The sequence below is a fragment of the Aquila chrysaetos genome, chromosome Z (genome assembly GCF_900496995.4).
Source record: "Aquila chrysaetos chrysaetos chromosome Z, bAquChr1.4, whole genome shotgun sequence".
In the NCBI taxonomy this organism is placed as follows: Eukaryota; Metazoa; Chordata; class Aves; order Accipitriformes; family Accipitridae; genus Aquila; species Aquila chrysaetos.
The window spans coordinates 67,826,985-67,853,559 of NC_044030.1; the positions used below are offsets into that span (position 1 = coordinate 67,826,985).

Genomic DNA, 26,575 nt, shown 5'->3' on the forward strand with positions numbered 1-26,575 from the left:
AAGGAAGACTTCGTTTATTCAAAAGTATTTTATTGCAATTTCTTTTAAAGGACCCATATGAACACTGTCTATTCTAATCTTTACCAGTTTTCACCAATTTACCAATTTTTCCTACACTTTAAACCAGACATCCTAACTGTTACCTTTAGAACATCTGTTAGTCAGTAGACAAAATGCTTAATCAAGCTAAAATGCTCTCAGTCCAGACCTTTAATGGGAGAGGGACTAGGTATGAAGGGCAGTGGGTGGAGATAGACTGATGAGCAAATGGAAGTATTTCAGCTCCAGAATAAACTTGTTTACTAGGTTGTGCATACAAATGTAGCTAAAGATCAGTCTTGCAAGACAAAACATACGGCTCATATCCTGCACATATGGCAGAGTCTGCATAACCTCAGGTTGAGTAGCACGCATTTGCTCAGCAGTCTCATTGAATCCAGTAAGAATCATGATTCTTCAGTTATGTCTGAAGTTCTAGTAGTCTTACAGTTTCTAATATTCATGTTTATTCCCAGCTTAGTCATTTTAAATTGCTTTGTCAGATTCTGCAGGAAAGTCTCTTGCTGCTATTCAGCAGTTAACAGGATGGATGGAAGAGGAAGCAATTAAAAGATATCATAATATTTCACGATGAAATTTGAGTATTACGTTTGAGTGTAGATTTCAGGTTTTTTCCAGCACAGAAATTGTTTGCAGAATATAAAAAAAAAAGTTCTCGTGACAACAGAAAAGAAAATATTCTAGAGCAAATCCAGTCTTTAAAATGAGTTATTGTCTACATACAGCATCAACTCACACACATACACCTTTGCACAGGACGGGGCTTGATTTCAAAAATCTTTTGAATACACAGAGACAGAACGAAGCTGGGGTTTGAGAAAATTAGCCAAGCACCATCTGGATAATAGTCACTCTGAAGAATATCAGCCTCCAAAATGGTGTACAAAGCCAGCAGTTCATATCGGGAGCTTGTCAACAGAAAAACACTTTTCCCTCCAGAAGCAGAGTTAATGAGGCAAGGCTTTTGCTGATGAAGTCATGCTCTTTTTAAAATCGGTGGTCAGTAACTGGCATAGCAGTTACTTCCTGCCTACAAAAAGCTGAGTACAACTGTTAGACAGTTGTCAGAGAAAGGATTTGTTAATCTGCCAGTGCTAACATTAGCAAATAAGAAAATATCTCTATCTTACGGCTTTGACAAAATAAAAATTGTAAAAGAACGTTTGACTTTCTTCCCCAGGTTGCACACCTTTGATGCATGCTGTGTCAGGACGCCAGGTTGATACAGTGAAGCTTCTGTTGAAGATGGGAGCCAATATTAATATTCAAGATGCTTGTGGACGTACCAGTTTATCTCTGGCAACTTATCTGGTACTAAGACTTGGGGGAGAAGGATGGAAAGATAGATGGAGTGAAGGGAGTAAATGTGCAGACCGAATAAGATTTCTCCTTGTACTACAGAAAGAAAAAAAGTACAAAACATTTAGTTCTAGACAATAGTGAAATTGTAAACTTTACTATAATGCAAAGCTGGAAGCAATGATTATTATAAAAGGATCAGGACTCCTGTCAGAGTGTCCTTTCTCTTTCAGGTTGTAAAATCAGTGCATGGTATGAGGATCTCACTAGGTCCAGGGTCCTCTGTGTGGTTTCAAGAAAGCCACTTGTTTCTGTGCACTGGAAAGTCCCCTCTTGTTCTTAATACACAGATTAACTTCTCCCCTCCCACTGTCAGCATCAGATATTTATGCTCCAGAGAGGGCATTCCTATCTCAAATTCTGGTGGTCAGTAGGCATGTTTTCCTGCACACCACACGAGCCAGGGCATTGCTTTTTTTACTATAGTGCTGGACCTTGGATGGCCAGGTTAAGAACTTAAGTTCAAGGTGCTGCAGGTGCCAGTGCAGGTACTCAGTTCCTAAGCAACCCAATCCTCCAGTCAACCCACATGCAAGGGTTAGTAGGGGCAGACATCCCACTCAGGAGTTTGGGAAGGGAGATGTGGTGCGCTCTGTCTGAAGCACACAGGGATGGTCCTCTTCTCCTTAGTCTTCTACTCCTCACTGGAGGGAATTCAGGATTCAGAGAAAGGATGGGAACCAAGTTAGTTGGGCAGAGGGGTTGACCATGGGCTTCCATTATTAGCTGGATGGAAAGGAGGAAGGAATGTTCACCCATGGTGCATAGTATGAGTTATGGCTGGAGGACCACCAGTTCATTTAAACAGATACTGTGGCAGCCTAATCAAATCACATCCCTTGCATCTAGTTTCTTCCTGCAAATTCAGGACAAAAACAATGCTTCTGCTCAGCTATGCAATATTCAGCCAGAAAATAAGTGTAGAAAATAGCAAAACAGGCAATCTCATTCAGTGCAAAGAGCATGTCCCACTTACTTGGGAATAAACATTTCGTCTGCCAGATATTTTCAAAAAATCCCACAATTAGTGTCATGCTCCTTTTTTCCTTCCTCTTTTCCCAGAGGGGAAAAACTATTCTTTGGAAAAAAAGAAATGACTGGAAAAGATTTAAACCACCCAGGCTTCGAAGTTTCCATTTCTGTTTCTGTGATGGATATAATCAGAGGTCTGGAGAGCATTTGGCTGTGATGTCTGTCCAGAGAACTGAATTCAGCAGAGCTCTACAGTCACAATCGCATGCAAGATTTGGTGGTCTTGTACTTCCACTGAGACCTGCAACATGGATGTTCTGATTCTATCGTTCCACACCTTTTCCCTATAAATGCTGGTAATGCCAATCTGACATAGCTCACACAGGAGGCAACGATCTTTATCAATTGCCCATGGAAGTTTGAACAAAACACTTAAACACATGGTTGATTTCCCTGGGACTTAAGTGTGCTCTGAAAGATTTATGCAGTCACAACAAAATTGTTTATTTGCTTTTTTGTTGAGGTGATCAATAGAAGGTTTTAGTCCAAGAACTGATCCATCCCATGTGTTTTGGTGCTGTTTTCAGTCTAACATTGCCACTAATTCAAACTTCCGCAGCAATGTTTGTAAGACCACACTCTAAGGCTTTTTACTATTGATTTGCCATCCCTGCTAAAATTTCATAAAGGAAATGAGATTAAGCACTCATGTTCTTGCTTTAACCTAGCATAATTAAATCCACGTGCAGGAATATGTGTAGCATTTGCTAGCGATACAGGAATTAGCAGGTTTTTTATCACTGTTTACTCAGTAGGTACTTGCCACAGCTGCAGAAAAACCAAAATGCTGTGTAAAGAAAACACCTTATCACAGAAATGAATGACCGAGCTAGTCTGAGACTCAGACTCCAAAGGGGAACCACTCTCAGTGCTGAGAGACCTCCACTGGGGAAACAAAGATCAGTTCCTCTGCTGGCAGAAACAGCTACAGTCACACACAGATGCCAGAACCACCAAGCAAAGATCTGGCCCGATGCATTTCGTTTTCCTCTTTGACATGCTCTAATTTCTTTTTTAGGGGTGGCTGGAAGGCTGTGTCAGCCTGCTCAGAAATGGTGCTAAGCAAAACATACCTGACAAAAATGGGAGGTTGCCACTACATGCTGCTACTGCAGAGCCTGACGTGAGGTATGTCCCAGGCTCCAACGGCATTTGCTGGTTAAATTTGAACAGGTAGTCACTAACACAGGCTACCCAGCCCAAAGGGGAGTCCAAGTCAGGAAGGTTAGCTGTGATGGTTACACTTATGACATGCTGCTTTGTTTAGTGGTTATCATAAAGGGGGTGGAGAGGAGGAAAAGCATTGTACACTTGTGTAACAGAGATACACGGCCAAGTAAGGTAAGGAGCCTGGTTTAAGATCACAACAGCAGGAGGGGAAAGAAACTGTATGATAGAGGTTGAAACCCTGGGTTTCCCTTGACAAATTACCTTTCTGCCACCTCCCCAGAAGAAATATTACAAGAAGCTCCTTCTCTGGACTTCTCCGAGTAGCAGGGCAAATGTGAGAAAAGTTTTCCACACGACAACCTCTCTGAGAGCCCCTACTGTAAAGGGGAAGCTGAGGTTTGGTGGAGTGGCTCATTTTTAACTACTTTTACTGAAGGTGGAGTAACAACTACAAAGCGTCTTCACAAGAAGTCTTAAAAAGATCCTATTTGTCTCATTCCAGCCTGTGATAATAGGAAGGTTTAAGAAATTTTGATTTGTACATCTGAATAAATTCACTCAAAAAACTCTCCTAAGTAAATCATGCATGGAGGGGGGATAGGAAGACATTAGAGATGGGTGAAACATTCAGTACATGCAAAATGTTCATGTAACTTAATCACTGAGTCTATGGTGTTGCTGCTGTCACCATATCAGACCAGCCCAGACCTCTGTGTGTTTCTGCTGATCTTACTCTCCAGCCTTTTTTAACGAACAGCTTTATTCATTTTCCACGTTATCATTGCTTTTCATGCATCACTTGGAGAGAATAGTTTGAGGTTTCTGCAGAAGTACGGGTCACTATCATTAAACAAAGCCTCCACAGAAAGAAGACAATGTTTGTACAACACTGCACATGCTGCTACTTGAAAGGGAACAGTAATCTACTTTACCGGCAGCACACAGGGTTCCCTGAACATTTTTCACATTCTCCATGGATACGGGCAGACCTTTGCTCTGCACAGGAGTTTACCAGTTGCTCAATTCCTTTTCCTCTGTCTTCTCACTGGGTTTGCCTCATGCCCAGAAGACATGCCTGGAGCGCTGAGGAGGAGGCTTTTCCATCACCGTCATTGTCACTCTTGAATCCCATGCTGTTGCCAAAAGGGTTTATGCAGTGGTCAGCCATGAAATGCTTTTTCAGCCAAGTTTGAAAGCTGGCAGCCCGCTGCTACAACCCCATGTGCTGGAGGCAGCACATGGACCACACGGAAAGACAGAGATAGTGATCAGCCAATTTGTGTATTGGTTTGATAATTGATTTATGTGCTTCAGGACATTCCGCAGAGCCTAAGAGGAAAGGTGGAAAGAGAATCCATGGACTTTCTGATCTATGCCTTTAAGAGTAGATATCAGAGAAATCTCGGCTGAATATCTACATATTTGAGTGATAGTACTTATGTTGCCATAATTGTCTAAGGATATAAGTAAGTGAGCCAAAGTTTGTTCTTAATAGAGGTTTTACACTCAAAGAATGAGATTTCCTTCACATACATTGGTTTCATTGATTATATATGGGGTTAAACTACATTATATCTGGGGTTAAACTACAGAACCGTGTATCAGGTTACAAAGCTGTGTGATAAATGGGTTTTACAAGCATATTATGGTTATCTCATTTTCTTTCTGCTCACTAGTCCATTTTTACCCAGACCTGTTTTCAGATACTGAATTTCTGAGGTTCTGAGTCCTTATGCCAAATGACCACAGAATATCTTGCCTTTTACAAATTTTTACTAAACTAATCACAGCAATCCTAAAATGTCATCCTTTTCAGAGTTCCTATAGTATGACTCCATTATGCCATTGGTTGTGTGATTCAGAAAAGAAGGTGTAACACCCCTTTTCTACAAGTATTTGTATCCATTTACAAATTAATTTGAAGTCCCAGCAAAGCACTAGGATCTGCCCAGTCTTCACCCTTTAGGGATATTCTAGTTAGAAAAAAAATAAATTTGGACTTCTGGCATCTGAAGATGGCGTTAACAACAGATAGGCTTTTCACCTGCAGAATTGCCTGAATCATCCCTAAGCAACTGTAAATGTTTTTCTTTTGAATAATTTACATTATCTAGTTGTTTATTACTGGGGGGCAGGGATTGTCATGCAACTTTCTCAACTTGATGTGATCCACACACCTGAGCATAGTTCAATCCAGAAAACATACTGAAAGTTGTTGAAGATTGTTCTGATGAAAAGCAGCAGATTTTCATTCAGTCTCCTATGCATGGGAATCAATGTGTGGTTGTATACATTTATTTCTGCATTATTTGTACATTTATCAGAGTTCCCTCCTTGACACTTCATCATCTTTTCATTTCCTTGCAAAACAGCATGTCTTTAAAATGTCCATGTTTTGAAGGTTTCTAGCAAATTCACACCTTCAGATGAGCTGCAAATTTGCATTATGACCTTATCTAGAGATACACTAAGTATATATCTTTCCTTTTGCTAGAATCATAAGAACTGTACATCCATGTTAGGATCTGTACTATTTGGCTTTGTTACAGCCTGTGACAGGGTGGTCCTTTTCATTTCCATGATCCGTCCATGTACATGATCCAAAAACTTAGCATCCTACTGAAAAATGCAACCATCTTTGCCAAACCTATAGTGATTTCAGAACATCTTCATAGGATACCAGAAGGAAAAGAAAAGAAAAATCCATGCAGTGTTAAAAATATTATTGCACTTGAATAATATTGCATGTAACTATTTTACTGTAACTGTTCCCTCCACCAGAGGGGAGTGTTTGTAGTCTGATATTCTATAAAATGTGAACCAATGCATGACTATATTTTATAAGATAGCAATGGCCCTATCCCCGCAGATCCACTGTAAGGCCTTGTAAAATACTGTCGGTTTGTGTGTGTATAAATATGTAGTATGCATGCATACACACACACGCAAATATGTACACAACATCACATTAATCCAAGAGTTAAGGAGAGTGAAAAATCCTTTTAGAAACTGGTCATTTGCATTTCTGTTTGTTTAAAACTTTATAAAATAGGATGACAACGAATCACTAAGCTACCAAAAACTGCACACACATATAGTATTACACACTCTGATTCTAGCCTAGCTATCAGCACAAGAATTCTTCCTAGTGGATCTACTTTTCATTCCCAGCACTAAACTTCTGTTGTTACAGTAAGTGATAAAGTCCTATTTGTTTTTCTAGGATGACAAAGTTTAGACCTAAGATTCTGACCTGTGCCCATCACTAATACTGATTTTTCTTGAAATTGCATGTTTTGTTTCTCAAAAAATGTCAATTTTTCAGGTTTAGTCAGGAGTACAGCACACTGATTATGTCATTGCTTCCGCAGGCTTCTGAATGTGCTTCTGCAGCAGTCAAATCTTAGTGAAATTAATCATCAGGACAATGAGGTGAGTGAGCTTGTGCTACAAGTCAAAGTCCCAGGCTCTGGGGGCATACAAGTCATGCTGTTCAGAAAGAGTCCACTGTACTATCAATTTTATCATGAGACTATGCACTAGTCAAAAATTTCTATAATGCTTTTGCTGAACTCTGCAAAGCATTACCTCATTTTTCCTAGTATACATGATGCACCTTCAGGCTAATAAACCTTTTCCATAAACTGCCAGCTATAAGGTACCTTGAATCAGTCTCTTCACTCACTTGCCAAGACATTAATTGCTTTTGATTCTTCTGAAGTTAGACATTGGACTAAATCCTCACCTTTACCAATCATCCCATTATTAAAGTACAATTCTCAGGAAAAATGTCGGAAAGCTGGTATTACACAGAACAGCCATGGAGCTACAAAAATTTATGCTATCCTCTGATTCTTAAAGAATTAAGCCCTGTATATATATAGTGTACACAGGAGAGTGTTAACTTCCCAAATGTGTTCTTCTCCAAATAGAGAAGCCTGACACAAGAGGGACTCTGGATGTCTTTTGATATGTTTCTCTTCACTCTAATAATTGTTCAAGGATGCATCTCTTCTCCACGGTGCCAGAATCACCACAGGGTTGTTAGTTTTCCCTCTTCCCATGAACATTCCCTATCCACTGGATAGTTTGCAGACCCTGCTCACAACAAACTAAACCAGACATATGCTTTGTCTTGGTGTAGAATTATGTTGCTAATGAATTGCATGGAACCATGGATCATAATTTCAAGCTGTAATGCATTGCTACTTGCAATCTGGAACTTTTAGTCCAGCTTGCTGTCATTTGGCACTGAGAAGATATTTGTTCAAGTGTCAGTACTAAGCCCTGAATATTCATGTCTTCTGAAAAAAGTGGATCCTCACAAATGATTGCAGCTAATAGAGCTGTTCCCTTGGCATAAGTAAAACACTTCAGTTTTCCCATCTTACACTTGAGAAAAACAACCCAATGAATGCATGAACACATAAACAGTAAGAAATACATCTGGAGGTTTCATAGTTTCCACAACTGTGGCTTTCTGTGGGTTTACTTATGAACCCTGTGAGATGACAATGTGAAGAAACATTCCCTGAAAAAGCCTCAAATCTGGGCAAAACAAATGTCACGCTCTATTTCCCACAGCCATTTCTTGGGTTTTTTTCTCCTTTTATGTCCCCTATTACTCTTTATTTTTTATAAATGCACAATGGTTTGGCTGTCTCACCTTTAATTTTATATTCTGCTGGATCTTCATCTTTGACAGTTCTGATATCACTCTCATGCTTCCTCTCAGAAACAGTAGTCTATCTACAGATGCCACTCAAGGCTGGTATCACCATGCATAAATCAGATGGGTGCGGGCTTGACAGCCATTGCCTGCTGCAGCAGGCCCACATGTGTGAGCTGCCACTACAACCAGCTCAATGCTCTTTGCTCAGCTGGGTGCTCCGAAAGGACACGTGGAATGTACAAATTATTAGAAAGGAAATAGAGAACAAAACAGGAAGCAGTATTATGCTCTGTCTTAATCCTTGATACATCCGCATCATGTCGGCTGCAAGAGTAATCTGAAAAAGGATATACAAGAAAAGGAACAGAAAAGGACTACAAAGATGGTAATAGTTACAGAGTAGCTTCCTTTCATGGGCAGGCTAGCAACTAGAACAAACTAACTACAATAGGACTTTCTTGGCAACTGTGTCAGAGGGATGATGTAAGATAAGTCCATGGCATCATAAATTGCATGGAGAAGATGAGAATTCTATTAACTGGTTTTTACATCTAAAATGATGGGGACACCTACAGAAATTATCAGGCAGCAGTTTTAAAGAAAATGAAGATAATTACTTTTTCAGAAAATGCATCATTACCCTGTGGAGGTCTGGATGTCATAGGAAGTCTTTAGACTGATTATGAAATGTTAGGTTACTGTTTATCAAGCCTTGTTTCTTAAATTTTCTCCCTAAGCATCTGCTACCATCTCTCTGAGCTGTGTCCTTGTACTGGAGAGGTCTTTGATCCCTACCCACAGTTCTCACACTCTTATGTTACAGCTGACTCTGCTGGTTGCTACAGTAGAAACAGAGAGAAAGTTGATTTTTCAAGGATTTTTTGTCCATATCAACAGACTGAAAGCAGATGACAGAAAACTGGCCTGGTACACTGTAGCTTCTCCTCTTTCAGTGATTTTTCTGTCTCTCCAGAACTAGGGGTGAGGACCCATTTCCCAGCTGCAAATCACTTCACGGAAGCCTCACTTCACAGCACTCAAAGATACTTAGTGTCCATCAACAGTGCTAAGTCCCTTGTGTCAAAACCTTGGTCCAATGACGTCAATAGCACAGCTCCCATTAATTTCAGTTAGGGCAGGATTTTACCCTCATTTTTGGTTTTACAAAACCAAAACCCCCATGATTAAGCTTTGCAAACCCTAACTAAAAACAAAACTGCTCTTGTTCAACTGCTGTATTTTGTCATCTCCTACACTTAAGCCATATGGGGACTTGAAAAGCCTTAAAGATGTCTGATGAGTGAGAGAAATTGTTAGAGCATTCAAGCTTTCAGTTAGAAAATCACTGCTAACAACTTCCACTATTAAGGCACTGATAAGCTGTCCGCATCAATGTTTTATAGCTCACACTTCACCTGAGTTGTTGCCAATTGGCTTTATGGGGTTCTATGTCAAGTTTTAATTTCTTTTCCACTCTATATTTTTTGCTTTTTATCATTTTGGAAACCAGGCAAGACCCTTGAAATGCATTTCCCCTGATAAGAGACAGTAAACAATGCCTGCCTAAAGTAAAATATTACCCCATCTGAACACCACTACCAATTTTTAAGAAACTTAAAATGAGTAACTTCTGAATAACTTCATACAGAAAATCTCTAATGTTATGGATGTAGAGTAAAATATAGGTGTGTATAACAATGCTGATGAAGCTGCAAATACAGGCCATGAATTCTCTGATCTACCAAGACTGGCTGAACACAGCTAAGATGGAATGAAAATGCAGGTCAATAGCTTACCATTTGCTTTGTTTTCTCCCTAAACAGTAAACATAAGATGTTTATATTATGACTTTTTTGTTGACATCACTGGGCCAGTTCCTTTGCTTGGTGATTAGGGCCAGCTAGAATACTAGCTTATAATATTTATTTTGGATCAAAGATAAGACCTAAAATAAACATCACACTGTGTCATGTCAAAGCACCAGTCCAAAACAGGCTTTTCCCACAGCATCCAAACTGAGCAGTGAGGAACCATCCCCCAGCTGGCGTGGTCCTGACCATGCATTATTTGTAACAGGCTATAGTCACATACCAAAGAAGCATTTGCATTTGTATCCATTTTCTGTAATAACTCCAAAAAGCTAATTGCTCGGTTCCCCCTTATGACTCCACTAATTTAGAAGTTGTTACTAATTATTCCAAAACAAGAGGGAGAGGGAAGAGTCCGTCAGTCCCGAACGGTTTCAGAACTGTCTAGCTTATCTAGAGAGGCTTGAAAGGTGCTCCTGTGAGTGATGATTATTTGCTCTCCGGGTTTGTGGATTTCAGGGAATGACTTCGCTCCACTGGGCTGCTTTCCACAACAGGCCCCAGCACACCCAGACTCTGCTGCACAAGGGAGCAGACCCGACTCTGGTGGACAAAGACTTCAAAACAGCTCTGCACTGGGCAGTACAGGTGAGCCACGGCCACTGTTTCACCAGGCAGTTGCTTGAGCTGAGCTGGCTGTTGTAGTGTCCTAAATACTCCAAAAGCAATTATTTTGGCTGTGAAGTGAGGAAAATGGATGCTAGGAATGCCCACTAACAGCCCCAGCATTTTGCTAGTGGGCATGGATCAAGGATCTAACATCGTTTTTGGAGAGGAAGGCATACTTAACACAGGCTCAGCACTCTTGCCCTAAACAAGGTTATCATTTATCTCACTGGCACTATGTGTGTGCTTCATGTTGAACTCATGCTTAAATTTTTTCACTAAATCAGGGTTGCAGACATCAGCAGCTTAGTCTTGCCAAAGGCCTCTTGGAATAAAATAATGTAAACATAAGCTAAAACATATTTAAACTACTATGGTTCTGGAATAATTAGCTGAAGAGTTGAGGCCCTCCTTCTCTGGAGAATAAGGAAGACAAGGACCCAAACACGTTTCCTGTTGAGCTGTATGTTCCTATCTCCTATGCAAAAAAAAAAGTGTCAAATCACTAAAAATTACTCAGGCCACCATTAGAGAATTAAAACACACAGGTTTAATGTGGCATTAAACAGTGTATTATAATTGGTAGTTAGTAGTCTACCATATAGCATAATTTACTAAGTTATGCCGAAACTTTACTGCAGAAAACTTCCCAGATGAAGTTATATAAATATGTTTTTACTTGCTCACTTGCCATAGCAAGTTCCGGTATCAATGTTCAAAACACCTGCACACCAGATAAGCAGAAATAGAACTTGCACAAAAATCCAGTAACATTTTCCTACAATGACTAAATATTTGCATCCTCACCTTTTGGTCTAAGTTCAGTCATCTTAAAAAATGTGTCAACAAAGAAATTCAAAAGCTCTGAAGTGCCACATACTATATTTGTAAATGAGTAAGGACATTGAGAACCAATAATCTGTTTCCTTCAACCACAACCTCCCACAGATGGTTCATGTACAATAGGCTCAACTTTTATTTTTCTGAAGTAGAGGTATATTTTTGCCTCTGCAACTGGTATTATTTCAACACTAGTTTTGTTCTTCTTTAATCCTAATCAGACAGAAATTGGGCTGCATCCCTTGCTATTTTGCCTTAGAAGAGTAAAGGTATCTACTCAAAAACCTGTTGTGCATTTTCATCAGGCTTACTCCAATGCAGGCTGCTTCCAGTGGGAAGTCTCTGAAACTGATGGAAGCTCCTGCAGGCTAGGCAGTGGTCTGGATCGTATCTCTGGGAGCAAGCTGTCTCCCAAACAGAAAGACAAAAGGGAATCCCCTTCATATCAGGACCCTCAGTTTCTCTCATACCTTAATCTTTCCCTGGTTCTGTATTTTGTAAATTTTATTATTTAATTCACCGTTAACGCCCACCTCCACCTTTCTCTAACAAACATGCAGAATAACTCTTGAGAAAGGGAGAAATTAAAACTGCACAAAACCCACTTGCCCTCAGGTGGAGGCAAATCACAAATCCCTCTTTTTTCTCCCTTTAAGCTGCTCCCAGAAAACAGAGGAAACGTGCAGGATGAACACCCTTTTTTCATTTTGAGAGATTCCTGCTATGAAGCCTTACAAATGGCTTCTTCCATCCACATACTTCTCCATATTCTAGGTCCAGAAGGTGTAGTTGAAATACCACACCATGGAATAGGTCTGTTAATATTTCTCTTATTCAAGCTTGGACAAGAAAAAATACTTTCAGCCAGTGCTCTCTGATGCCCTGTTAGGCCCAGGAGAAACAGATACCGTGGACAGGCATGACTTTCTCTGCTATGACAGAGAGCAGAACAACAGCTCTGCTGTGTGGGATTATCGTTACAGCTAATAGCCTCCACTGTGGCTGCTGGAAAGGTGATATTTTTCCTTTAAGAATTGTATTAATATCTTCAGGGAACAAGAGACTCACAGAGCTCAGGCAGTACCAGTTGCACGGGTTGTTTTCAGCTGAATAGGGCCCTGTGTTTAATTTCATTTTTTAAAAATGCAGCAAGGGAAAGACCAGGCACTGCACAGAAACTTGTTTCAGAAGTTGCAGGAAAGAGGCAGTTTGTGCATGCTGGGGTGAAACACAGAGTGGGACCACATAAAAACCATTTGAACCATTTGCCTGCCATTTGAAACCAAATTCTCAGACATGTTTCGTATGAAATAATTGTTCCACGCCGGCTGTTTCAATTACTGCATGGTCTCCTATCAGACAAACGGTGGCTGTGGAGTCCCAGCCGTGTAACTAAACAGACTTTGCCCACGCCAAGGTCTGCTCAAACCTCCTGCTGCTCAAGTTCACGCCTTCAGTGCAAATGAGTTACATCGGTGTCAAAAACACAGATCATTCTTGTTTGAAGTGAGAATATCTCCTGTCAATTTTTTTACACATGCAATATTTTAAAGAGCTGGTGCAGATAGGGCTATATTAGAAGTGTCCCAGGAGGTATTTCTCTCTATTCATTGCAGCCAGCAATAACTGCTGTAATGAAAATGAAACACACCTTTGTAACAAAAAACTATTAACTGATACTGGAACAGTGTAAAGCTGTTCTAACAATTCTAGATAATGATGTCATTGAAATCCTAGTAAAATATAGTATATACTATACAGTATACACTATCATACTGCATACTACCATATCATAATAGTATTAGTAGCACTTTGGAAATAGCCTGGGAAGATTCAGAGTCTTCCTGGATTGCCTTGCCAGTTGTCATGATTTTTACCAGAAGTTTCTTTGTCTCTTTCTCAAAACGCTGGCTGCCAAAGTCATATGACTATGTAAAAATATCAGCTTTCATTTAAAGAGTAAACAAACAATCAAACAAAGATCTCTTTCTAAAGTGAAGAAATGCAACCTCCAGGGATAAAAAGAAGGCAACAAAAAAGAAGCCATTAAAAATAATATTCTGCCATGTGGTGCTGCACATATAGTTTTTTTATAGGTTGATTCAGAGTGCAAAGTTTTAAAAAATTACAAGCCTGCATATTTGCTCCATAGCAACAATGCAATTATTTCATTCCCCTGTTTCCTGAGAGCAGAGCGAAATACCTGTATATCTTAAACACATTGTAAAAGCAAAGCATAGCAATTATTCATTTGTGTTTGGCTGAGCAAGCATGGCAGCCTCTCTGTAATTACTTGGAAGGTGAGAGCACACTTAAATTTCAGGATTTGTAGGAACGAATCTCTCTGTTGCTGCAGGGCATCTTGAGGACACAGCTGGCCTGGCCACCCAGCCAGTGCAGAGGAAAGAGCCAGGGAAGGCAGCGGTGGCTCAGGGCCAGGGTGTCTCCCCAGGGATCACTGCGCTCCTTCTCTCTGCCCAGCACCCCATCTTTTTTCTGTGGGCTGCCTGTGGTGGAAAATTTCAGAGAGACTTCCAAAGACTTCTTAAAACTTAGCGGGTGTTTCTCCATGGCAGACATTTTTGCTGTTGGATTAGGCCAGAAGAGGTGTATTTGTTAGGCATGGTTCACAGTCTGGTTGGTTTCATGCAGAATTGTACTTGTTTGCTCCTTGATTCATCCAGTTTTCTACAGATAGCTAGAAAGAGAGAGTAGTGATTTCTTTTTTTATGTCACTAAGCTTTAAAGACTATTTTGACTGTTAGCAAACAAATGAAAAACAGATTCAATCTGCATTTTTAAAGCATAGCCTTAAGAAATCCCTTTCCTGTGTAAATATTCTTATTCCAGCAAAGGTACAGCTGTTGCTCATGGAGGCTGGAATGTTGCATAGCAGCAGGGCTTTACAGAGTGAGCCACCAAGTTGCAAAACAAGGAGGAAGAAAGTTTGCAAATAGTTTTGAGTAAGAAATAAACTTCCTCCAATACCATCAGAAGTTTTTTCCAAAAAGTGCCCTAAACATTTGTGACAATGTCTGCAATAGCAAATTGAATGTGCTTGAGTCTTGGCACTGGCACCAAGGCCAACTATCACAGGACAGCCTGTGTCCCTACTGCTAAATTCTCTTATTCTCTAAAACAGGATGATTGTATGCAGACCACTTATTGAGAATGGTCTGTGGCCCATGCTAGCTCCTGAACTATGTCCAGGAACTGGTGCGGAAAGTGTTAACCGACCCAAGCCAAAACTATGCCAGGGAGGTTTTTAAAAATTTTATGGCACAGGATTTTAAAAATTTTACAGTACAGACAACTGAGTTCTGATGCTCATGTATGTTCCCTAGTGCTACTTAGTTTTTTTATATAGATGTAACCTATTTCTCCACTTTCATTTATGTCAGTTCATAAGCCAAAGCCCCTTTTGTGACTTGTACACAGTACAGCAGTATTGATACACAAACTCATCAGTACAAGCAGATCATCAGAAAAAACTACCTTTACCTGAAATAATTGACTGTTAACCAGTAAGTCCTTCAAGTATAAATATGCTGTTAACAATGTAATTACTCACACCAATCAAATTTCCAAGAAAATCAATTGCAGAACTCCCACTAAGCTTAGTAGGAATTTGTCTTGGGCAAAACCTGTAGGTGAGTACAGGATAATTGCCAGACCTCTTCCCAGCACACAGTCTATGTGTAACTCCTCAAGTGGACGCCAGAACATGAGTAATGTACATGCATCACACTTTTTGCATATCTATAAATGTCCTGATCTCCTATGCCTGACTGGAAGACAAATGTTTCCATTTGTCCGGTAGTAGTAAGGAATAAATCCTTATTCTACTGTGGAATAAAAGATGACCTCTTTTTCAAAGCACATAAACAGCTCATCCAGAGAAATCAGTCCTCACAACAATATACTAGCAGGGGAAAGCTGCCAAGTCATTTTAGTCATAGCCATAGTCATTTACACAGTAAATCATACACACTTATAGCAGACTCCAAGCAAAAATAAATTCTCAGAGAGACTTTGCCAGCATTTCATGCAGTTTTTTGAGCAAAGAGAGGGTAAGACAGGCAGGGACATATGATAGCCGTAGAGGTATGCCTCCATGACTGCCTTTGTCATTTGGTAGCTTTTTCCAACACCCACTAAGGCTGCTGAGAGGCTAAATATTTTAAAAACAGTGTGTCCCCTAGTTGTATCAGAGGCAGCAGTGCTCTAAGGACCACAGGACAAAGTATCCTGTACAACAACAACACGTTCTCTTTCCAAGAGCACCACAAAGTCAAGCCAAGCTGGGTCGCTCTGAATCTGCAAGAGACACTGTGTCAGTGCATGTCTGAGGCTTCTCCAGGGTTAGAAGACAAATGAGCTTCTCTCTGAGATGGCTGCATCTCACCAATGTAACTACAGCAGCCTCAGTAGAGTTGTTGTTAATTTATATTGGTTTGCCATCAGAAACACACCCTGTGAAGTGCCTGGGCTGCATCCAGGCAACTTCTGGCAAAGTTTCCCTGGCAGGAGGAAAGCTGAAGAGGGATTGTATTACAGATTGTTCCTTTCCCCAGCACAGGGCCCAGTTGTCTCTGTCCCCTGAGGGCAGAGAAACCACAGGGTGCTCTGAATTTTTGCTGGTTCTCCACTGCCAACACAGCGATCTGGCAGCCAGGGCATGGCAGCAGTGGAGGTAGAGTGAATGTGCTTCCATTCCTCAGCCTTCCCTCATCTGGGATACAGAGGGGGGATGCTGGAAGTCCTTAACAATGGGAGAAAGCTCCTGTGTGTGCAAACGAGAAAAAGATCTATGCTTTTTTTTTTTTTCAATGGCCCTGTTGTTGTTACAGTCAATTTCATATTATAATATGCTATGTGTGTCTGTTTGTGAAGGATAAGAGGAAAGATAAAAGGGTTGGGAGACCAGCCAGCATTCTGTAACGTAAAACCGAAACAGCACCCAATGATACACAAAGATGGTTTCCATGAGGAAGCCAGAAGTACTAATGCAGATTTTATTTAATCTATAGTAATTTATGGTGCTCCTTTATAAAAGTAAAAGTCACCTCCCAGAGTGCTGCAATGGGAATAGTATTTGCTTGTTGCTGCAGAAAGGAGTGAAATAATGGTTAAAATGTCAAGCTATTCAGGGTCAGAGCAGAAGGACATCAAAGAGAAGGCCAAAGCTTTGGATTCACAGGTGGGGAATTGAAAGAGGAGGGAATGCAGAGGAAGAGGAAACACAGACAGCCCTGAAGTGCAACTCTAATGATAAGAAGCAACACCAAGAGCTGCTAGTGGGGAATTTCCATCCAGCAAAGCTGGCCATAGATATAGGAAGGCTTTATACTGCACATTAATACAAAGAGACAGAAAATATAGGAGAACTAATACAACCCAACCACATAATCTCCAGAGGCATTCACTTGGAAGAAAAATACTTTGTCAGGGTTTCCTGAAAACAGTTAAGAAGTCGTCCATAGCTTGTCCCTCTCCCCCTCCCACCTCTACATTACTGGTAGCCACAAGCCAGCTTAGCAGACTCCCTTCACAAGATTCTTCTCTGACATTGAAATACCTAGTTCACTAGAGTATTCTGACAAGGGGAAAAAATTAACCCTCTATATTGTGCAGTGAACAAGGAAAACATTGTAGTATGTGCGACTGAAGACCTGGCAGAATAAAATGCAATGTTATGGTAGAATATTACTTAAGTGTCAATAAACTTTGAAGTAAAATTATCATTCTGCATATCAGTCAGACATACAAGGGCTGAAGTATAAGAACAATGGCTGTAGTAACAGTAAATCGAGTAGACATAGGTAAAAAAAGTGTCAAAACCAGAAAAGTGTCCCAAACTTGCGGGATTCTCCTCATGGTACGTGATTCGATGGATACTTCCTGAAGAATTATTTTCTTATTTTGAAAGCACTGAGAGATGCAACTATCAGAAGGCTGGCTTTTTATTAACCAACCTAAAGAAAATGGAGTTGTAATAAACTGAAAGTGAGAGCTAACAACCCCGTTAGTGAATTTGTTGTTTGCCGCTGTCTGGAGATGACACAAATCTCAGACAAAAAACTTGTATAAAGCACAATGAGAGTTTGCCTTGCAAGGGCTCCTGGATCGAGGCTTGAGGACATTTCTTCTTCATGAAGTAAGTTTAATTTAGATGAGTGGTCAAAGAAAGAAAAGTTCACTGAGGTGAATGAATAATGGATGCAAGCAGATAGAGGTGTGAGATGGGACAAAAGTATAAAGAAAACTGTGGGGGGACCCCAGCAGAATTATATTGAAACACATAGCAGAAATAACTAATAATCTCTGAGAATGTTGCTGAAAAAAAATTGAATACAAAAAGGGAAAATGAAATTTAGGGATACATACAGTAAGGTTACAAAACCATGTAATTTTCCTATGGTAAATTTACCACTGAACATCCTGGTCTAACAATAGTACTGTGGTTCATTTACCACAGGAAGACTACATTTTTGGTGACCTCAGCTCAAAGCTATCAATCTAAGAATAAGGGCAGTGTAAGCGTTTTAGGAGAATTTTGTGTGCGACTTAAATAAGCCAACATGAATGTAAAGTTAAGAAGGCATTCCTAAGAAGAGAGAGCTGGAAAGCCACAGAGCAGTTGGCCAGAGATATCTTTCAGCAGAAGGTTCAAAATATTAAGAAATACCCTTTGCTTATTTAGAAGATGTAATTAACAATTTGATTGAATTGTTAGGACAGAAATTTCATAGCCATCTTCAAAGCAGTTATTCCTTCCTCAGATAAGAACCTACTGAATATAGTATGTTTGAATGTCAATTAATCAGTTTAATACCATGTAGTAAAACAGAGAAATACTGGAAAAGTGCCAATAAAATAAAGTGGCACAGAAAGCTTGTTAAGCAGGTGGTGAATAGAGCAATCATAAAAAGTCCAGTTCTTTGTCCCTTTCTGGTTTGAGCAGTACATGCAATTTTAATCACACTGAATGATGTCAACAGAACAATTTGTATAAGCACAACCTGCTATAATGGACCCAGAATTCAGTCCAAAGATAGGATGTCCCAGTGGGGAAGAATAAGGAGTAATGCAATCAAAGTCAGTCCAGGGACTTATATTACACATCATATATTCTCTATCATCAGCCACATTCAGGACAGTTCAAATAATCTTTGGAGGTGGACATCTCACAGACAGTCCAACCAGTGATTTATCATAAGAATGTTTTTATTTGTTCCATAATGAGGTGACAAAATATAGAACACATATATAACCCACAGCTAGAACCAAATTAGAGAGAGGGACACCAAGCACTTCATGGGTCAAGATGAAATTCAAAACTATTTTGATAAATTGTAGGAATGAACTGAGATTAATAAAATAGCACTCTATACAGAACTGTGAAAAATTAAAGCAGTTTGCACAAAATGAGGAGTAGTACACTGGTAGACTAGTGGATTACAAAGCGAGTGGGAGTTTAAATTATGGTGTTGATACAAAACAAACATTCTGGGACATATTAACAGAAGTGTGATACATGTGGGCTACAGGAAGTAGCAATGTCATTTTCAATGTCAGGAGAGAAGCCTCAGCTGGATAATTTATGTTGTCTGGGGTGCCATGGTTGAAGGAAGCTGTAGACACACTGGAAAGAGGCCAAAAGCAAGCACTAAGTATGATAAGTGGGTTGAAAAACTTGACCCACGAAGAGAGGTTGAAATGGTTTGTTTAGTCTAGAAAATGGAAGATTGGTGGGAGACAGGACAGTCTGCAAATGTATAAAATGCCAGTAAGAACAGTGGGAAATTTCTTATGCAAATGCTAAGAGTTGTGCAAGAACATTGAGGGACTGAAACTGTAGGTGCATGATGTGAAAATGGGACTTAGCAAGACAGTATAAAATTAGAGGAATAGTAGCATCACTAGAACACGAATACAGAAATAGTAAGATACTGTACATTAATAATTTTTTGTATCAAAACTGACTTGGAGAAGGATGGTAATAAATAGACGTTCATTGTGGTAGTACTAGAAGTATAAAATAGACTTCCAGATTCAGTGAGCCCTGATGTGACTAAATTTCTCTGATGCTAGTGACCAAAAAATATAGCGGAGAATTATGCCAGTACGGAGGACATCGATGTTTGGCATAGGGTCTGGAGAATAAAACCAACCATTATTCACAGGACCTCGGTATTGCTGAATATGAAGATCAACACTCTTTTTTTCATTAGCTATTCAGACAACTATAAATTACTAACAATTTTAACATGGTTAATGAGGACATTATAAAATGCCTGGTCATAGAAAATAAGCTTGGATGGCATGATCATGAGTAGACTCTAAACAGGTGAGTAAACAAAGTACATACAAAACAAAATTCCTGATTTCAGAGGGACACATTTGGTAAATTAAGGGAATTCTCAGCTGGACTGAGAAGCTCTGGGACCAGCAGGTTCCAGGGACCTGCAATGTATCCTGTCAATGGTGCAAAATGTAGCAGGAATCTGTATCCCAAGAGCAGAGAAAAAAAGTGTTTAGAAGAGGCTTGAGATATAACGGATGACCATCCATCTTTAAAAGATATATTCAGAATAAGTAGACATCTTACAAAATAATAGGCAAAAGTAAGGAGAAGCAAAAGAAGTTGTATCTCAAATTCAAGAAGTGAAGAGTAGTAATTAAATGTTGAATAGAGGCTGTAAGGAAATTACTTTCAAGGATAAGGGTTGAAATCAATCTTGCTTAGTATTTTCATAACTTGGCACAGAACACAGGGGCTTTCTGACGAAATCTGGCAATAACAAAAACTGGAAGACATTAACAGAAAAGAATGGGGGTATCATACAGGGGAAGCTGGATCACCTTCAAGTCTAGAGTAATACAAATGGGACAAAATTGAATAGGATAAAACATTTAAGTCATGCACTTGGGTGCTAACAACAGAAGGTCCTCCCAGAAACTGGAAACTCTATGTTTGGAAACGACTATAGAAGATAAGTACTGAGGCGAAAAGGGTTATTCCAAAATAACTAGGAGCTTCTAATGAGACACAGCTGTGAATAAGGCAAACGCTGTTCTGTGACATACCAAAAGCAGTATTTCTAACACAAATAGGGAAGATCTAGTGTCACTGTACAAAGACCTGGCAAAAATGTCTGTGTATGACTAGGTACAATTTTAATAAGTGTATCTCCAAGGATACACAACTAAAACACAAAAGGAGAAGGGTTAGTATGTTGATGAGAGAAATAGAAAGCCTATTTTACAAGGAAAACTTAAAAGACCTTGATTGATTAGAGCAGCAAGAGAACAGCTCAGAAGGGATATGATGATTGCCTATAAATACATCTGAAGAACAAAAACCAGTTAGAAGAAAGAAGTATTTAATCTAAATAATAATGCTGGCACAGAAACAAAGGGACATAAATCAGCCATAAGTATGAATACAAATTAGAGATACTAATCATTAAAGCAAACAAGTTCTTGAACTGCCTTCCTTTGGGAGTAATGGGGACAAAAAACCTAATTGCTTTTAATGGACAGAGTAAGTTTATGAAAGGGATGATGTAACATAGCTGCAAGTGATTGCAGGGATTGAATTTGATGATCTAGAAAGACCTTCCTAGCCTTGTGTTTCTATGTTGTTATTAAGAAATCATGAATTCTTTTTCTCTATTTCTACCAAGTTTGGATATAAAATGTTCAGTTTTGTTTGCAGGTTAGAGAACAATGTCAACCTTCTATTAAGATACTGAAGCACTAGAGCAAACTAGCTAAGAAAGTCATCCAGAACCACTTGAGCAAATATTTGACATGGCTTTTCTAGGTGTACTTGGACAGGCTTACAGAAGTGGGTTGGTCTTTTGAGGTCCTTTCCAACCCTAAATTTCTATGAGAAAATATAGGCTCATATCTTTCTGGACTCTGGCTTAGCAAAACAGCAAAAACCCCAAGTTATTTCTGAGAAGACTGTTGAGTAATTTACACTCTGTAACTTTTGGAGATATTTGTAATGGTACATTATTTATTATTTTTCCAGTGTTCAAAGTGTTCTAGGAAATTCATAAAGCAAACCCAATTCCCAGCAGGAGATTGGAAGCTTTTGGCTTTCATACCTGGGGAGTCTGGTACACACAAAACAAAATACCATTATTGTATTTAGCCTTCTCTAGCAGAGAAAATGCAGTTTGGTGTGAGCTCCATTGTAAAATGTTTTTCTTCTCTGAACTTCCTCCCAGAGTGGCAACAGGATTCTGTGTTCCATCATTCTGGACCACTACCAGGGACCATCAATAATAAACTACGATGATGAGAATGGCAAAACATGTATGCACATTGCTGCTGCTGCAGGCTACAGTGATATTATCAGTGAGCTGGCTAAAGTCCCAGAGTGCAACCTGCAGGCCCTTGATGTGGATGACAGGTAACCATGGAAACTCTGAAACTGAAATTGCTGCTTCCTTTCTATTAACCTGAGACTAGCTCTGTTTACTCTATAATCATGTTTCCTGTTTCACAGGCCATGGCCTAGTTAATGAACTGCACTTACAGAGAACCATGCTTGCTCAGAAACACTGCAAAGCAGTCCAGCTCACGTGTATCATATCTAGTATAATAACTGACTAGTAGGAATGTTATTTAACTTTTGTGTTTCTGGTAGGAAATGATAAGATTATGTGTGAAAGGACTTTGTCACCACCTGACTTAACTTCTTTCAATCAAAATTGAACATTCCTTTCAAAACAATAGAGCAAGATCCTACAACCTGAAGCTGGGATCCTGCTGCTATTTGTATTTAAGAAATGGCAATGTTCCCTTGTTGCATTTAAGATGCTAACACAGTATTCCTATAGGACCAGGGGACCTTCATCTTCCATTCTGACAAGGCATTTCATTTCTTCCAGGATGAAATCCCTATATCTTAAGTGCAGAAGAGTGATCTTCTTTCCTCTTTTTCACCCCACACCTACCTCCCTTGGAACTTTGCTCATAAATTTAATTCAAACGGAACCAACCGGCTGCTCACATTGATTATCCAGCTCAGTTGAGCAAAAGCCAAGATTTTCTTGGCGTGGGCCTTCACATACTTAAAATAATAGCATTCTTCATGGAAAAGTGCAATAAAATGGAACAGAAATAAAACCAACAGGGTTGTGGAGAAGTTTCTAAACAGCAGTAATATGTAGTTGAGAAAGCTGTGTTTCTATGGAAAGAAGAGCAAAGGGAGGAGTTTAACTACACTTAAGAGCTCAATAAGACACAACCTCCTATTACACATTCTCAGATATTTCCATAGAAGGTATTATACTTGAAGGGGGGAAAAGATAAGCTGTTCACTATAAACACACAGTACATTTCCATTCTATTGTGTTTCTGACTGCACCTGTTCGAAATCCCTGGGATTGCAAAGAAACAGGCAGAGAAAAGTCAATTTTGTTCTTTATTCTTGCACAGTTTTCTTATGGTGTTTTCTGGGCTTTCAGATTTTTCACAAAAACAAAATCTTACCATTTGGAAACTACTGGACAAAAGTTTCCAAAGACAAGACGCAAATCTTCTGCCAAGCAGAAAATCTGATTCTCCTACACAGATTCAAAACAATTATATCTGCTCCAGTCTGTGCCCATCAAAGAATGGAGAAACTGGCAGAGGGGTGATGACAGTCTGGTAGATGCGTCCAGTCCTTCTCATTCATCTGGGGGAGGCTTCTTCTCCTACTACCTTCATGGAGAGCCCTGAGCCAATCATTGCTAATTGTGTTTGGTGTAAAGATGAGAAGAGCTTGTCCCTATGCAGTGGACACTAGAAATATTTTTTTCAAATTCTGCTCTGAAAACTTCAGGCACTCCTCCCTGTCTGCAACTCCAGCAGCAGAAGAGATGCTATTATATAGCATGTATAGGCACTCTGCAGCCCTGTATCTACTTTCTCTACAGTTAAATAGATGCACATAGATGCCACTCTATGGCCTTATTACTGCCACTGGCAGCTACATCAATGTGGGATAAGTTGCTGGAGAATTCCCTAAAACTGATGTCATGAATCTGGACGAGTAGCATAGGAGCACACCTATTATGTCATTAATAGTTTTGATAGTAAATTTATTCATCTATTTTAATGATACTCCCCCTTTTCTGTAGGACGCCTTTGCACTGGGCTGCAGCAGCAGGGAAAGCTGACTGTGTGCAGACACTGCTAGAACTGGGGATAGACAGCAGCCCTCGAGACATCAATGAAAACACTCCTCTGACATATGCAGTGTACTGTGGGCACACAGCATGCATCAAGCTGCTGTCTCAGGAGAGCAGGTAAAGCAGAAGTTCACTTCTTGCTCACATGTTGCCACTGACTAGAAAAAAAGTTATTGCTTTTTGTATGCTACTGAAGGCTTTGAGCCCTGGGTGATGTCTCCTCAATTCATATGCAATACTCAGTTCAAGTTTTCCACCAAAATAGCAATGTTAGAATTAGTCATCTACCGAAGACTCATCACTGCGGTTACAGTGCTAGTCTGTCGATCAGCAGAGGATTCTGAACCAAGATGATGTAAGTATAGCTCTTGCTCAGTCACCTTCATGCAGAAAGTTTATTTTATGGAGTAATTTCAGCCCACAGATATATGCCTTCCACTTTTTTGAAATCTCTATGCACTAGCTGTGTGTTCATGTAATCCGACAGAGGGGTAGACTGAACACAAAGGCGTCTTTGCCAGACAGATAATAAAATAAATTTCAAGTTTCAATCCTCAGGGTAGGAGTTTGGGAGTGTTTTCCTAGCCTTCGTTTGTTCTCTGCCTGGATTGTCTCTTCTTATTCTGAGGTTTTTTATGTTAAAAAGTATAATCCTTTTACCATTGCTTATGGTCTTCCTCTCTCTTTGTATTTCTCATGTTTCAGCAGCTGTCATTTAATTTCAGTTCTTCAACTGTGGTAAATGAGCATGCACTTACAAAGACATTTATCATCACATTTCTTTGTGCTTTCCCCTCCTTTCCAGTCAGCAGTTAGTATTATTTCCTGTGTTACAAATTGTGAGACATGGGTAACATTACCTCTCCTCCTCCTCCTCTTCCTCCTGTGCTCTGCCTGTCGGAGTAGGTCTGAAATGTTGATTAGCCAAAATCTCATCTAAAAACCACTACAGCAACACCACTGTAGGTAATTATCTTGATAGATCTTCTGAAAGTGTGCTGGGCCTCTTTAGTACAGGCAAGGCAAGGCAAGGGAAAGCAAGGGAAGGGGAAGGGGGAAGGGGAAGGGGAAAGGAAAAGTGAAAGGCAAAGGAAGGGTAGGAATGGTGAACTAGTGCCTTCGTTACAATGTCAGCAATGACTGTGCTGTTGGAAATACCATTTTCCAAATATGACGTAATACAAAGACCATTTGGTTTGAAAGATCCCAGGATGATGATGATGTTGTTGTTGTTGTTGTTATTGGATCTTGCCTCACCATTAAGAATAATGATTTTGCAGCTGGTAGATGCTGAAGCCTGAACAGTTTGGGGTTTTTCCTGGTAGCTGCACTGAGCCTACATTAAGATGAGTATAACGCAATGAACTCCATAACAAAGAGTGAAGTAACACAGTATCATTTTCAGTCTTTGTTAATTACAAATTTGGAGTCCTAATTTTCTGCCTCCTTGAACCACCCCTGCAAATGTATCTGAACAGTATATACCCCATTTTCTGTGCAGTATTTCACATTCATATTTCACAGGCAGTATTTTTTTCATAATTTGGCAATAATGACATCACATTTTGATTTGTACTTCCAGTAGATCTGAGCCAGTTCATCAGTTTTCCTCCCAGAACAACAGATTCCTAAAGAAAGAAGGACGATTCAGTATGCTGAACCACATCTTCTCCTGCAAAAAGAAGAAAGATGATCAGAAAACTAGTCAGAAGGAGAGAAGCAGAGACCGATATCCTACAGAAGAGACCTCAGAAGTAGATGACATCATCACCACTTTTGACTGCATTATGGACACAAATTGCAGAGACATTCCAGATGAGTGTGTGACCACCACTGACTTTAAAAGAAGGAGCACAGACACAAAGTACCTTATACCAGAAAAGAAGCAACCAGAGTGTCAGGGACTTCTGCCCGTCAGAACCCAGAGCCTCCCCCCAGTCACTGCAGGCAATTCCTTCCTAACTGCTTCCCAGAGCACAACTTCAAGCTTCTCCTCCAGCACCAGCACCCACCATTTTGCACACAAGTCTCAAAAGAGTAGGAGTGAACACAACTTGCTGGACCACAGAAGCAGCTGCCAGGCTTTGTTGGATGATCCCTGGAACGCAGACTCTAACCAACCACTCTCCTACAAAGTCTGTAATCGGACTCCTTCAGACAAACTGATAAATGGCTTAAACTCTGATAGATCTCACCATGTGCTTTTGTGCCCTCCCCGCCTTCCCTCACTTCCCAGTTCTCCATCAGGTAATTTATTTCTTCTCTATCTCCCAAATCCTATAATCTCTACTGATGTGGCAAGCTGAGGCTGAAAAAATAGGTAAAACTGACCCATGACAGTTCTATTTCTTTAGTATCTTTTTCAGCTTCTTATCCTTGTATATAGTAGTAATCGCAGATAGCATATTGATAGGACATCAGCTGACAGCTGAAGCAAGGTGCTTAGGTGTGGGAAATAAGAGATTTAAGTAGGTCTGATAAGCAAGCAAAAATGCAGGTAGTCAGGAAGCATGTAAGGTACCTGAGCAAGGTAAGTGCCTCCAGATTATATATGTGCTTTGTGAATTGTATGTTAACACCCACTGCCATGCCTGCTGCCTTGTGTCCACATTTTGTCCTAGAACTAGATGTGCAAGGGAACAGTACTGCACTCAAATCTCTAACTGTGCTGAGAGCTGCTTCTGGATCCAACCAGGCAAGTCCACACGTGCCATGCTGGACGGCTCTGCACTATGCCTCTTTCCCCTTACAGACAAATTCCAACTCCAGGCTGT

At 40.0% G+C, this 26,575-nt stretch overlaps 1 protein-coding gene and 1 long non-coding RNA gene across 18 annotated transcripts in view; one reads left to right on the forward strand and one right to left on the reverse strand.

Moving 5' to 3' along the window:
* ANKRD55 (ankyrin repeat domain 55) overlaps positions 1 to 26,575 on the forward strand; it is a 59,063-nt gene that overhangs the window by 7,760 nt on the left and 24,728 nt on the right. For 8 of the 12 annotated variants that reach the window (XM_030005474.1, XM_030005477.1, XM_030005471.1 and 5 more), the window contains exons 3-9: positions 1,241 to 1,371; positions 3,470 to 3,579; positions 6,993 to 7,053; positions 10,621 to 10,749; positions 21,849 to 22,033; positions 23,751 to 23,918; positions 25,384 to 26,048. In XM_030005474.1, coding sequence (XP_029861334.1) covers positions 1,241 to 1,371; positions 3,470 to 3,579; positions 6,993 to 7,053; positions 10,621 to 10,749; positions 21,849 to 22,033; positions 23,751 to 23,918; positions 25,384 to 26,048 — 1,449 coding nt within the window. Of the gene's footprint in view, positions 1 to 1,240; positions 2,748 to 3,469; positions 3,580 to 6,992; positions 7,054 to 10,620; positions 10,750 to 21,848; positions 22,034 to 23,750; positions 23,919 to 25,383; positions 26,049 to 26,575 lie in introns of all 12 variants that reach the window. The other 4 variants (XM_041120616.1, XM_030005472.1, XM_030005476.1 and 1 more) reach the window with 4 other exon arrangements.
* Positions 23,038 to 26,575, reverse strand: part of LOC115337292 — a 47,393-nt gene continuing 43,855 nt past the window's right edge. For all 6 annotated transcript variants that reach the window (XR_003922078.2, XR_003922080.2, XR_003922076.2 and 3 more), the window contains one exon: positions 23,038 to 25,473. This is a non-coding gene — a long non-coding RNA (uncharacterized LOC115337292). The remainder of the gene's footprint in view (positions 25,474 to 26,575) is intronic.